Source organism: Hippocampus comes, unplaced genomic scaffold (genome assembly GCF_001891065.2).
Source record: "Hippocampus comes isolate QL1 unplaced genomic scaffold, H_comes_QL1_v1.1 scaffold214, whole genome shotgun sequence".
In the NCBI taxonomy this organism is placed as follows: Eukaryota; Metazoa; Chordata; class Actinopteri; order Syngnathiformes; family Syngnathidae; genus Hippocampus; species Hippocampus comes.
The window spans coordinates 393,651-408,153 of NW_017804875.1; the positions used below are offsets into that span (position 1 = coordinate 393,651).

Sequence of the window (14,503 nt, forward strand, 5' to 3'; positions counted from 1 at the left end):
AACATGGTGAAGTGATATTGAGCTGTTGTGCTGCACACAAATGGGATAAGTTGCCAGCAGAAGTGAAGTCGTCTCAAAGTATGAATGCTTTTAAATCCGGGTTTGAAAGGTTGCTTTTTTTTTCCTTTCTTTTTAACATTTTTTGATGAAGGTTATTTAAGCATTTCTTAAATCAATTTCGCTATGCCATCGATTAGCACTGCAATTTTAAAAATGTTCCTTTGCTTTTAAATGCCTTTAAATCTTTTATTGGCACAAGTGTTTAAATGTTGTCCGCGTGAATTCTTTTTGTCATTTTAATAAGCTACTTTAGTTCTCTTTGCTTTGCATTGGAATGTTTGCAGCTGTTCGGTTTCGAAAAGCCTTTTGGTTTGTGCTTTCAGCACTTATGCGCACCGAATGAAGTCACTGGCCATTGGTCACTGGGTACTATTTATTAGTGGGTCGAGAACCATCAATTAGCCAACTTTTCAAAAATAAGAGAGAAATTAACAGGAATGAACCACAGTAGTAGTGCAACATAAAGACTCCAAAGCACCTTTATTTTTTTCCCCCAAAGTGTATAGTCATCACTGTTTTATTTGTTTATTTACTCCAGGCAATTTAACCGGTGTGTTTGTATGCATCATTATCCTTCTTTAGTCGTCCTGTTATGGGAAAGGGGGGCCCCAAATAGTCAGGTAATGAGTCTCAAGGCAAAAATAGAACAGGAGCTAAACGAGTGCAGGTCACGCCGATGTAGGCTAGCAGTCGCTGCACTTGAGTGCACCGGCTGATTGGATCAGTCAGGAGGCTCTCCGATTGGCTGCCCGCCACGTCAATCAAGAGGCTGCGAGAGCCGGGTGCGTGCGAACAGGAGCCTAATCGCGGTGTGCGCGCGCATCGGATGCAGTCTTCGTTCTCAAGCGGGCTATCCGTCGCTTCGGAACCGACGTCGAGTGTGTTCATGGATTCCATCACGTCGTCGTGACTCTTCCACGCAGCCTCTCCGCGATTGTAAACGCCACCAGCCGCAGCAGCAGCAGCAGCAGCACCTCCCCCCCCCCACACGCCGCAGCGGAAACATCCCTCGCCGTCACCACCGCGGCTCTCTCCTCCGCAGCGATGGGCACCGTGCTCTCCATCTCCCCCGCCACCAAGAAGGCGATCGACGCCGTCGACGACAAAGGCGACAAGAGCCTCAAGCGGCCCTCCATGTTCGTGTCGCTGTCGTGGAAGAAGCTCGTGGCCAGCTCGGCTAAGAAGAGCGCCAAGAAGGTGACCCCCAACCCGAACCCGCCGTGCGCTCAGGTGGCCCAGCGCAACAGCGACAACATCCGGAAGAGCCATCAAATCGAGGAGCGTAAGCAGCGAGCCCCCATCCCGGTGCCGGTACCCACGGTGCCCACTCAGAACCACAACAACAAGCCGCCTGCGGTGCAGAAGCAAGGCAGCAGCAGCCCGTCCGCGGTGTCCCCGCGGCGGATCGTGATCCAGGCTTCCACCGGGGAGCTGCTGCGCTGCTTGGGCGACTTCGTGTGCCGCCGCTGCTACAAGCTGAAGGAGTTAAACAGCGGCGAGGTGATCCTGTGGTTCCGCAACATCGACCGGACTCTGCTGCTGCAAGGCTGGCAGGACCAAGGCTTCATCACGCCGGCCAACGTGGTCTTCGTCTACCTGCTGTGCGAGGCCACCCTGGACGAGAGGGTGGCCAGCGCGGCCGAGCTGCAGGGCGCCTTCCAGACCTGCTTGTACCTGGCCTACTCCTACATGGGCAACGAGATCTCCTACCCGCTCAAGCCCTTCATGATCGAGGCCAACAAGGACGTGTTCTGGGAGACCTCGCTGGGCATCATCGAGCGGCTCAGCGGCAAAATGCTGCGGCTCAACGCGGACCCGCACTTTTTCACCGAGGTCTTCCAGGAGCTCAAGAGCCAGCGGGACTGCGGCGAGGCCAACCTGGACCGCTGACGCTCGTGCAGGCCGACGCAAATACGAAAATAGGGGGAAAAAAAATCACAGAAGGGCGGCTTTGAATGTAACGGCCAATCCGAAAGGCTGGATATCGCGAATGCGGCATTAGTGTGTGTTTAGACAGCAGGAGAATTAACTACTCATGCATGCCATCAATGGTGCATTGTCCCCCCCCCTTTTTTCTTTTGTTAAATTATGAACACATCTAAATGCTAATTTTATTCATAATTAGACGGCTTTCTGGCGCAGAGTGCTCGAGGACCAGAATAGATGATTGCTGTTAAGCGCACGGGCTGAGCTCTCCAAGGTGCTGACCTCTGCACCCCCACGCCCTCCACACACATTCACTGCTAGAGTGGTGCCTTGAGATACAAGCTTAATTCGTTCCGTCAAAACGCTCCTAAGTCAAAATCATTGCGTCTCAAATCATCTTTCTGAATAAAAACAGAATTAACCTCTTCCAGCTTCCTGTAAATAACAAAACCATTTTTAAAAAAACATCAATTCTGACCAATTCATTGCGTATCCTTCTAGTGTGTCCACAACTTGGCCACAAGGGGCAGCATGACACAGCTGCATAGACAAATGATGAAAAATCTTCTCCAAACCACTGCGAGTCACGTGGATGCTGTCAGTCATTTTTCGCAGAGGATAAAGAATATGTGCCCTTGTGTATTGTGATATTGTCTATTTGCGTGCGTTGCTGCACCATTGGTGTTCAAACATCCGTTGCTTACAGTGTCATAGCAGTGCGGCCGTCGATGCCAAGCGTCAGTCTGCAGTGATATTTTTCCATTAAGTGTTAGCATTAAACTAGGTGAAAGCACGTGAGTTCAGTTCACTGACACCAGACACGTTTCCACTTGCAAGTCAAAGCAAAAAAAAATTATTTAAATAGCCGAATGACTGCTCACACCTTGAAAAAAAAATCGTAAATCAGGTTACTTGTATCTCAAGGCACCATCGTATTTATCGCCACAATACAGTCATTGCGAACTTCAACCCAAACTTTAGCACAAAATGCTTTTTGCGGGGAGGCGGGGGGTCCCTGCCTGGAGATCAAAACACATAGATATTTCCTTTTGGATTTTAAAATACAATTTTAAGATGTGAAACAGCCAAACTGTTTGCATGGCTATTGAAGGGGAGGATTTCATCCAAATTCCAGCTGTCGGTTTTATATTGCGGTTGATTGTCTTTGCAGTGGTGCCTTGAGATACAAGTTTAATTTGTACCATGACGGCACTCTGATCTCACAATCATCTTTCCGCACCCAAATGAATGTAAAGGTCACCAGATTTGCTTTCCTTTAACCTGCAAACGCGGAAGATGCCAGCACAGAACACGGCTGCAGCTCGAATGTTTCGTCCGTCAGCATTCTTCGGTGTGGTTTATTCGCAGTTGGCAAACCAGTGCAAACTGGTGCATTAGCGCCACCAACTGCACTGTCGCTCCACTGCAACGATATCAACTTGAATTGTTGGGTGTCCAAATGTCGTGAGTTTTACTGTCTCCATCTAGTGGTGGCAGCTTGAAGAGCACTGTCAAATTTTTGCGTGTTATCTCAAGCAGTCAGAGACACACACAAAAAAAAAAACATTCAAGGATTTGGAAAAAAATTGTTAAGGTCAAATTTTAAGGCATCACTGTATTGGGTGGAATGTATTATTGTTGTTTTCCAAGAAATCACTTGGACAATCTCATACGTGCCAACGGTTTCATTGTCTTTGCCTGCTACGGTATTGTTTACATCGTTCATATTTTACGTTCTTTGTGGGCCAAGCGCAACGAAAACACGCAGGAATGTTTTCCGTTTATGTTCGCTTTTTTTTTTTTTTTGCAGACTGACAATATGTAAATAGTGAATGTGAGTATTGACTATTGTGTCATTTGCACATCGGTGTCAGTTTCTGAACGACATGATCACACGCCTCTGAAAGCGACGCTACACGTGGACAACAAAGAGTAGCTAGGCAACATTAGTTGTGTATTATGCTCATCATGGTTTGTATGATGTCGTGTTGTGACGCCATCGCTCCAAGTGGAATGTCGTGCTGCTACGTTTTGCACAGCCGTGAACAAACGTTGGATGTTTTGCGCACGATTCGTGGTCATGTACCAAATATTCCTCCGGGGGGCGCTGGATAGTTTGCCCTTAATTTATTACATTTGCAGCTACGGATGAAGGACGAGCACCTGTGAACTCGGCATTTTGTACAGCACATTTTCCAATCTGACTGGAAACGTGTTCATTCGCGTGTTAGCTTGGCCGGCGTGATACACGCTCGGTAGTCAACCGCATCTCGCGCGACATGTTTATACAGTCAATGCAGTGCAGTTATTGTTTTTTGGTGACCAGGGTGAAATAAATCCTTTCAAAGACTGCCTCTCGCATTTTTGTTTTTTTGTGGCGGCGTACACCCTGGACTGGTCGCGAGTCCACTTGCGGGGCACACATACGAAGGCGGGCAACCATCGGCATCTATACTTTGAGTCTTCAAAATGGATGCCGCTCGGGTCACTTGATCGTTACGGTTGTGTTTGTGTGCATTTCTGTTACGTCTGAGAGACTTTCAGTTGTCGCGAGAGCATTTCGCCTGTGAGGAAAACCGGTTTCATTCGCAAAATCCTGTGAGAGGAATGTGAGGCAGTCCCGAAGTTGCTCATGTGAAAGGATTTGTCTGAATGAAGCCATCTCGTCCGTGTGGGCCGGCCCGGAGACTTCCTTCATTTGATTGGCTACATTCTGCTGCAGTCTCAAAACTCTCACTCACTCCCTCTTTCTCTCACACATTTTCTGTTCACGGGGACCTGTGGTTTCTATTTACAGAGCAAAATGGAAGCCGCGACGACCAAAAAAAAAAAAAGAGAAAGTAGAACAAGGAAATGTTCCAGTTTCTCAGTGTCCCTTTCATAGAAATTCTGCAATCTCTGAATCCGGGATGTGACTGCGTGTGGTGAATATTTCTTGAAGGCTGCCAGTTCTCGCCTTGGTTCTGTGACTTCATTGCAGATCCTGCAGCACTCTTATGTAAGAGGCTGACTCCACTATTAGCATTCAACCCTGGTCGGTGTCTGACGGTCTGTCTGTCTGCCCGTCCGCCCGCCCGCTCACTCGCTGCATTCTTCTTCTCATTCTGCTGCGTCTCTATAGCAACGGCGAGATGTGAATGAGAGCCGGACAAAGTGTGAGCAGCTCAGAGCCGAGAGCAAGTTGGTCCTGTGCGCAACCCCGAGCCGCGCCAAAAATAAGGGGCAAAAAAAAACCATTACATTTTCAATTTGTAAAGGGCTAGTATCAACCAATAAAATCAGCCGGCCCTAATTATCACTCCGACTATATCACTGATGCCATTTTCTTCCACTACTCCCACCATTTGTTCAACCACCAGTACGACTATTACCACCACTTAGCCGAACAATTCATTCATTTATTTGCTCAGCCCGAGCACCACCCCAACTACTAATACAACTACGACCACCACCACAACCACTACTAAATCCACTACCACTACTCTTAGCACTACTGCTGTCACTACTACTACTTCCACCAGCACCACTAGCACTACAGCCACCACTATGACTACCACTACAGTACTAGTAGCCTCCAGTACTACGACTCCACTTGTCCCACGACCACCTTTCCTTCCATTGCTACCTGCACTGTAAAAACCACAACACAAAGTTCACTCCATTTGTTTTTTATTTTCTTTTTTTACAGTGTATTACAATTCACGCTACCAAATGTACTACCACTAGTATCATTTTCACCGCTACCAATACTTCGAGAAGAAAAAAAAAAAAATAGATGGACATTTACTCTCCATATAACTGAAAGTGAAAACACACATTTTGGAATGTGTTTCCAGTGTGTATTTAAGGACACACACAATTTTGGTAGCAAAATCAGCAAAAACAAGGAAGTGATTGTGACGTTCACGGGGGAGATATTAAAGGAAGGAAAAGCCGCATGCTCGGTATTTATATGTCCAATTCCTGTGAGGCTAAATGTCCCACGTCACAAAAAATAAACAACAAACGTAAACAAAGTAAGCGGACACCTCAATGGGATTATTTCTATTTTGCCGTCTTGCCCGCTAAGCTCTTCAACACGATTACCGCGGTGTTGACCCGTTTGTTTGAGAGCACTGAGACGAACGGAGACTTATCCGAGCAACTTCGTTTATATTTCACTCTGAAATTTTTTTCGTCGACTGCCACATTGTGCACGATACAACGTCCGACTCATTTGAATCGAGACATAGATGTTACGCAACAATTTCTTTTATTCAGCCGCACGCCTACAAAGTGTCCTTTGGTGTCCTTTTCCTTTAATTCACCGATGAATCATTTCGCAGCGCATCAATCTGCATCCCGATTCATTCACTGATTGTTGTGTAAGAGCCTAAATCCGGCCATGGATTTTGTTCAGCAAGTCAGAGGCTTTCATATTCATCCCATTTGGGACACTTGCTACATTTGCTCTCGTACTGCACCAAAATGTGTCTTCCCTAGCCTGGAGCTTGGCCCAGATGTACAAGCATACTCTTCTTTGTTTTATCACTTGAGGGTTTTTCTCGCGCTCTTTTCTCTCTCTCGCAAACTCTCCATCTCACTCCCTCGTGTTCACAAGTCTATTTCAGTAGCGTCTCGGTGTGCGGTTCTAATTAGTTAGCATTCTCTCCAGATGGGCGAGTGACTCATTGACTGCAGAGTTAACTTGACACAAAGCCCACAGAGCATCCGAGTCCATTTGACGCTGGCACACAGAGACCTGGTTTCCCTTTCACGTAATATGTGAATCACAATCAGTAATCAGTCACTGGGCGAAAATGTGAATGGAAAAATGACAATTGAAAGATCAAGGTCAGAAGTGAGTCATTGCGTGCTCACGCCGCATTGTAGGCCAGCATGTATTCCTCTTTGAGATCAGTCCTAATGCTCTCTAGTAGCTGGTACCAAAGAATTTCTCTTTTTTTATGTCTGGCATGGAAAGATTTAAACATGTACATTTTATGACAGGTTATCTCATAAATGGACTATGGGGGAAGCACTGCTATTTTTAATCACCAACAGAGACGGCGGAAAAATACAATTGAAGACAAATGTGTCGTAGTACCAAAGCCCGCCAGTGAGAGGCAGCATGGCCCCAAATAGGAATCCAAACTGACAGAAAACAAAGAAGAAAGTGCAACAGATAAACATTTCAAAGAGGCTAGGCTAACTGTTGGCTTCTTTGGCAACTGACGAGTGTAAACGCAAAATGACTCGTAAGACACATTATCGAACAACTTCAAAAATAAGACAAACCGGGCAATTGTAAAGAAAGTCCGACAAAGAAAGACTCTGTGCAAATGTGCTAAGCCAAGCAGTGCTAAGTGGGGCACTGCTAACTGCTTGTTTCTGGAAGCTATTAATCACTTTGTTCAAGTTCAAAGTCAACTTTATTGTCAAATGTGCTCCATGTGCAACATACAGCACAGATGAAATGTATTTCCTCACATACATACATCATACAGTAATCAGCACTGGCATGTCAAGCCACCGTTGGTACAAATCAAGGTATGAATGAATGGCTACGTAGAGCTTACCGGGACCCTTTTTTTTTGGAAGGGCTGAGTTTCCACTGCAGGTCCAACTGGCAAACTGTTAATGAGCCAAAGCAAAGCCTTTTGTAGCTAAATCAACGAGGGCTGTACCACGTTTTTGCAAAGTGTAGGGGTGATTTGCTGAGCTTTTCCCTAAAATGTTATTTTATAGGCCACAATAGTGTGAATTCATGCGGTAAAGTCAAACTGATTGATTTTCAAACGACTTGTAGGCCGAAGAGTTTTCTCAACAATGATGCAAAACGATGGCCTATAAGTGACTTTAAGAATATCTCACCACATGAGGACACTTCTTGATCTGGCCAATAAGGGCAGTGTCTCCCAACACACCAATCCCTCATGAGAAAAATCTCACGGACACAATCGAGCAAAAATGTCACAAAAAGTTTGGATGATGATCTTCTTCATTCGCTAAGTGACACACTCCATGTGAAATATGGGCCTTTTTAATTGTACACAAAGCTGACATTGATGACGTGTTCTGTCGTTGGAATGGTAACAGCTTGATTGCGGCAGCTGCCATCAAATGGAACTGTTTTTTTTTTTTTTTTTAACTCTTCTGCTTGTCACTGTATGTTGTTGGCATCCAAAGATGCATTTCCCAAAGCACCCTTGATGAGCTCTCACGGCACAGTGCTTGGGACTCACAGTTTTTTTCACAAAGGGGTGCAATCTGAGCTTTGTCGACCTGATCATGAAGTGGCTTGCCATGATAGTTTGCAATTTTGTGCAAAAGCAGGCCGCCCAATTTTGGCCAGCCAGAAAAATCGTAAAGACTTTGTTCTGAGGGAAAGGTCAGTGATAATGTCATTTTTTTTTTCCCCTCCATATTTCTTCTGCTGTGTTTTCTTATGTCTCCCTGCCTTGAGAGCTCACACTCTTCTTCCTGCGGCTCAGGAAGGAAAACACCCACCAAGTGTTATGCAAGGTTACTGATGAGGAGAGTTGCTTAGCAGCAACAGTTGAGGTGAGATTAGCGGCATGCGTGGTGGAGCCTGGCAATAAGGATCATTTTGCTATTATTAACTCAAGCTATAGTCAACCTGGAAGCACTACTTTGAAGTGACATTGGAGTCGTTTCATTGTGTGTGTGTGTGTGTGCGTGTGTGTGTGTGTGTGTGTGTGTGTGTGTGTGTGTGTGTGTGTGTGTGTGTGTGTGTGTGTGTGTGTTGTATCATCATACCGCAAGTGTCACGTGAGCACTGCGGACATTTTGGGGTTAATCTGTAATTTGCAAATGCATCGAGGCTGCATATCTATCCTGTGTGCACCCTGTTACGTAAGACAATTTCTGGTGATGAAGAGACAGCGCCGCCAGCTGGTTGCAAGGTGGTCATTGCAAATGCTCGTCAATGCTTTGCCAGTGGAGCAAGCAAAAAAAAGAAAAAGAAAAAGAGTAACACATGTAAAAATATTTAAAATGTTCAAAAAATAAATAAAACATTATTTTGTCACACAAAAAATAGTTTTGTAATGACGAAAAATGAGAGAAGTAACTTGTTGATGCTACTTTTATGCTAATAAAAGTCAAAGTAAAAGTGAAGTAAAAGTAAAATAAAAAGATGATTTGATTTATAATATTACTCCAATATTATTTTATACTGCATTTGCACTATTTACACGACCAAACGGCAATACAGTAAACATCGAGGAGTTCCTCCATTGTCAAGACGTACGACGTTTCTCAAGTTAAGAAGGGCCACGCAGTTCAAGACGGCACGCTTAGTTCTTAGCCATACTTGGTGTTTGTCATTATGTGTTGCCGAGAAACGTTTGAGTACAAATTCGAGTGACGTAGCCTTAGTGGGAACGTTACTGCGTCGTAAATCGAGCACCCCCTGTACGATGAAATACGCGAGGCGTTCGCTGTCGAGTATTGGCCGCATGATGGCGCCAAAGCTCTACTAATGTCGAGCCGTCTTTCGGTTGCATTTCATTGACGCTGAAAAATAAGCACATACATTTATGAAACAACAAGAAAAATAACATTTTATTTTCCTTCCAGACCACTTTATAGTCTATTTCAAACAAACAATCCCCACTGGTGAGATGGGTGAATCCTTCAGGAATTTCCCGAGTAATTAATATTTGTGTAATCCATTCACATCTTTTTTCAGGTTTTTTTTTTATTTGGTTTAAATACAGTATTTAAAAGGGCACGTCTAATTATTATCTCAAGCGTGTGTAGCACTGAACAAATTGATCAGAATTTGGAGAACGCCATGAAGTGCTTGACTCGCGAAAGAGTCATTTCCAACCGAGTTTAGCATTTTCTCGCTCAATTTCAGAATTTTCCCCGCACAAAAATAAGTCAGAAATGAATCAGGCATAACACTCAACAAGGAAAGCAATGTTTTATTTTATTTTTTTCTGGTCAGAAATGCACAAAAAGTACATTTTGGGATTTGACACCTTAATCATAACCCTAATGTGCTTCCTATTTTTTGAGGCAACTCATTTTTTTACTAGAAAGTACATTCGTTAAGTACTGTTCAGTTTTACCGAACTTTGAAGGTGGATCTACATTTTCATTCCTATATTTTGGAACTGATTGTTCTATCTGTTAATTCAAAGTGGAGTCTACTGTTTCCAAGCTGCAAGCAAGATTTGAATATCCCAGACCAAGGCCGCGCCCCCTCACGGCATGAAACGTTCTTATAATGTCCACTGGAAGCAAACTGACAGCGAGCCAGGGCTGCACTGGTAGCTTGGTTTATCCGTGGTGGAAAGTTGCCAACAACGAAATGTTGCCGATTTTTGATGTTGCGGTATTTGGAATGTTCAGTCATTTAGAAGTAAGAGCGAGGTGATCAACTTACCTGATGACCTGTTGAAATTGTGACGTCGGCAATAACAGACGTCACTTAAAATAATTAAATAAGAGGCAAAAGACCGCAGTTATATACCCTTAAATTTGCTCGGTCAAAGAAAAATATAGAGCACTTGGGTCAATTTGACAAATGTTATCCAAAACAACCTTTTTTAAATTTTGCACAAAAACATTCAAATTGACCCAAGTAGCGGTCGGTCCCCCCCTTGCCCCATAATTGGGTTATGTTTGACACAACCGCAGGTCTCTTGGCGGTTCTTGGAGAGATCGCTTATTTTTGTGTGCGCGTGTGAACCAGCGCCGCACACGTCACGCTCGCACCCCGGAAGCGACTGCGACGCGCGATCCTTCCTCTCCGTGACGTCACCTGCGCCAAGACGTCAGTCAGTCAATTGTAGGGATTATTAATGTTGCTCAGCGTGTTCATGCCGTTCACGCCGCAGCCGATGTGGCTCGGCGACACGGTGGCGAAGGGGCCGGGGGGCTGCAGGTTGGCGCCGTGGTGATGGGGATGGTGGTGGTGGTGATAGAGGGCGGCGGCCGACGGCGAGCCGGCCCAGTAGGAGAAACCAGACGGGCCGACGGCGGGCGCCACATGCAGGTTGAGTTTGGAGATGCCCGAGAAGGGGATGGGCGAGAAGTTGCCCTGGAACTTGTAGAGAGCCTGCTCGGTGGAAGAGGGCTGGCACACTTGCGCCAGGCCGTGGAAGTCGAACTTGTAGGCGTAGCGCTTGCCGTGCACTTTGGTCATGATGTTCTTGTCGTAATAGTAGCGCAGCGCCCGACTGAGCTTGTCGTAGTTCATGTTGGGCTTGCTCTTGCGCTCGCCCCAGCGCCGCGCCACCTCGTCCGGGTCGATCAGCTTGAACTCGCCGTTGGTGCCCTCCCACGCGATGCACGACACGTTGCTGCTGTCCGAGAGCAGCTCCAGCAGGAACTGCCACAGCTGGATCTGGCCGCTGCCTGCGAGACGTTGGCGGAAGCGGTTGAGGCCGCGTGAATGGTCAGCGTCCGGAAATCAAGACAATAAAATACAGCAACTCGTCTGCAAATTCGTCGTAGCGGTAAAAAATAATAATGGGAGTTATCATAACAATAGAGGAATGATTACGACGACGACGACGACGATGATGATGATGATGATCATGATAAAAAGGACAACAATAGCTAGAATAATGAAAACAGAAATAACGTTCAAAATCGTTGACGGCGATGATAATGAAAACAGAAATGACGTTAAAATTGATGATGATGAGGAGGAAGTTGTTATTATTATGAGCAATAATGATAATAGCAATACTTATGATACGAGAAATAACATTCAAATTAATAATGAGGATAACGAATATAACAAAAAAAGGATGATGATGATGTAGAAATAACGTTAAAATTGATGACGATGATATCTGATGAAGGTGATGATCATAATGATTATGCGAACAGAAATATGTTAAAATCAATAATGATGATGAGAAATACAACTGAAGTAAATGAAAATGATGATGAATTAATCATGTCATTATTATTACTACAAAAATAACGTCTAAATGATGATGGTCCTATCAAAACATTATAAATTATATTTTCTATTATACGACAGACTGGCTGTGCCGGTTTCATCAATTCATGAAGGATTTGCCAGATTGCATTTTATTTAATCACATAGGTGTTTGTTATCCTTAGTCTAAAAGTACAATTATTTTTGCTGTTTTTCTTATTCTTATGAAATTGTTTTTATTTTTCCTTTTAAATGTTGTCCTTTTTTTCTGGGTGAATTATTTTGGGGAAAAAAGACAAAAGCCTCATTGGATTTTATTTGGCCTTGAGTTAGATGTGTGAAATAACTTTCTATTCTTGGAATTCAATTAAAATATTTGTTCTTGTTCATTTTCATTTCTGCCGTTGTATTTTCTGCCACCTTTTCTGAAATGAAATCACAACAAATCAACTGTCTTCATTGATCTTAACATTTTTCTATTTTTATTGCATTGTATTTTATTACCTAAAATATCGGAAGCAATTATTCATCGATAGTTTTTTATCATAACTGTATTTTATTTTTTTCCATATGGAAAATATGATCAGCTCCAAATATGAACTTATTTTTCATCCCCTTAAACATCATTGCCTTTTGTGCGCCTGGCGTTATTCTCGGGATTGTTTTCTGAAAGTCCAAAATAGAAATTTCTTTTTTTATTCTCTCTCCGTGAAAATAATGATTTGACAAATCTCAGCCTGCGAACACACAAAATGAAAGAGAACACAGAAATGCAAAGCATTCCGCATGTTCAAGTGTGACGATGTAGAAAAATGGCGAAGACCTGCTGAGCTTCACGAAATAAAATCCATTTGTTGATATATTTTTTGATAGAGGCGACGGTATCATCTATTTATGTTGGTATCGTATTTGAAAGGGTCCTCACCTTTTTGTGCTCCGGTATTGATCGGACCCCAGGATGCTCCTTTGTTGTCTTTCAACAGATTTTCTGTCGGATCTGAAATCGGAAAAGGGGAAAAAAACTAAAAGTCAATTCCAAGAAATCACTTCAAGCTGACGGATTTCCGCGTTCGCGACAGACACAAGAAAACCCAAAAAGTCTGTCCTAACGAAACGTCGTCATCGTGCGAGAATTCGCTTCGTGTGACGAAAGTGCTGCCGGTGGTGCTCAGTGAGGTCTTGGTGGCGCTGGTCCGGGCGGGTCCGGCTCCTCGGAGGAGCCAGGAAACGCGTCCAGGAAGACGGATTTCCGATTTCCGACAAAAGAGCGCACGAGCTCGCAGATTGAAAAGAAGGCGACCCACAGCTCGCGGGAGCGGAAAGCCGCGCAACGGATGGAAAACGTCGCCCGCCCCGACGCTTCTGTATTCAAAAAAAAGAAAAACAACTCCCGTTTAGGGCCCAAAGCGACGCACCTGAGAGGAACATGTTGAACACGAGCTTTCCTCCGCTCTCCCTTCTCATTGTGCTCACTTGTGCACAAAAGGCTTGGCTTTCATTTGCTTGCTGCAGGCGGAGGAAAACGGGGGGATTTTTTATTAAACTTTATCTCATAACTGGGATCTGGAATAAACGCGAGTGGACAGATTGAAGTTTCCAGGCAACTGTCAGCGGGCGCCCCCATCTCGGAGACAATATTCAGACAGCAATTTCCTCTGCTGCATTGCTTTAATTAAAAGAGCAATTTACCTCTGTCAGACCGCCTTGGCGCCCACAATAAAAAAAAAAAAAACGCGAGCAAGGGCGATAGAAATTGGGCCCTTATCAATCCGCCATCACAGTTTAATAAAGTCGCCGCGTTAAGATCTGAGTTTCTATGGTGAATTGAAGTGTTTGACATGGAAACCAGTTCACGTCTTGCTTGATTTTCCGCCTCTTTTGCTCTCTGCAAACAGACAAGACTGCACTTCGGACAGGCTTTACCTTGACGAGCACGCTCGAATGGACGTCGGACAACACGGACGCTGCAAACCTGATGCTGCGTGCCAAAAAAAAAAAAAAAAGAAAAAGCACAAATGGGAGGGATGGACAAAGGCATTGAAAAAAAGGGTGCAGCATCCCTCTAAATTCACATTATTCTATTTGTTCGATGGGCGAAAAAAAGAAATCAATAAATCTAATCAAAAATGCTGAGCACCATTGAAATACATAGGCCTGTTCACCAGGAAAAAAAGAACATTAAAAGTGTCTTATTGTAAGTCATTGTAACGCTTATGGAACATTAACACTGTGATTAAATACGAAAAAAAATCGACGTAATATGATTCAATTCAAGTGTATTGCACATGATGATTCCAAGCAAGGTTATTGGAGTTCACGAAAACAAGCAAGATAATTAGAAAAAAATTCCCGAATGAAATAAAATATCATCAAAAATGCTTTGAAAATAACAAAAAATTGTGCATGTACCTAAGTAAAATTCACTGTAATCGAAGCGAAATTATCCTTTGTTATCCTTTTTGTAATCAATATCAGCTTTTGGGGTTTGTTTTTTATTTTGGTATTGGGGAGAGGGAAACGAAACAGTCGTTTGAGAGTTGTGGTTTACTTTATTACAGAATACTTTTTTAAAATCTTGCACTGAACAAATACTCCATCATTTTAAAAAAACTA

General features: G+C 44.0%; 2 protein-coding genes across 2 annotated transcripts; one reads left to right on the forward strand and one right to left on the reverse strand.

Annotated features, from left to right (window-relative positions):
* The first annotated feature begins 429 nt into the window (after nt 1-429).
* On the forward strand, nt 430-4,338 carry cdk5r2b (cyclin dependent kinase 5, regulatory subunit 2b (p39)). Its single transcript, XM_019880953.1, has one exon. The coding sequence runs from the start codon at nt 1,105-1,107 to the stop codon at nt 1,948-1,950; it is 846 nt and encodes a 281-aa protein (XP_019736512.1). The 5' UTR covers nt 430-1,104; the 3' UTR covers nt 1,951-4,338.
* A 6,211-nt stretch (nt 4,339-10,549) lies between these two features.
* Nucleotides 10,550-14,503, reverse strand: fev (FEV transcription factor, ETS family member). The gene is made up of 3 exons (XM_019880966.1): nt 13,306-14,503; nt 12,816-12,887; nt 10,550-11,355 (listed from the first exon to the last, which is right to left on the reverse strand). Exons 1-3 carry the CDS (start codon nt 13,352-13,354, stop codon nt 10,781-10,783), a joined length of 696 nt encoding a protein of 231 aa, XP_019736525.1. The 5' UTR covers nt 13,355-14,503; the 3' UTR covers nt 10,550-10,780.

Bases quoted from the DNA above. Each gene is read 5' to 3' on its own strand.
- fev (XM_019880966.1), bottom strand. From the start codon at position 13,354: ATGAGAAGGGAGAGCGGAGGAAAGCTCGTGTTCAACATGTTCCTCTCA. The intron at 12,888-13,305 runs GTGCGTCGCTTT...TTCCGATTTCAG, and splicing joins GTTCAACATGTTCCTCTCAG to ATCCGACAGAAAATCTGTTG. The intron at 11,356-12,815 runs GTGAGGACCCTT...AACGTCTCGCAG, and splicing joins CAATACCGGAGCACAAAAAG to GCAGCGGCCAGATCCAGCTG.
- cdk5r2b (XM_019880953.1), top strand. From the start codon at position 1,105: ATGGGCACCGTGCTCTCCATCTCCCCCGCCACCAAGAAGGCGATCGAC.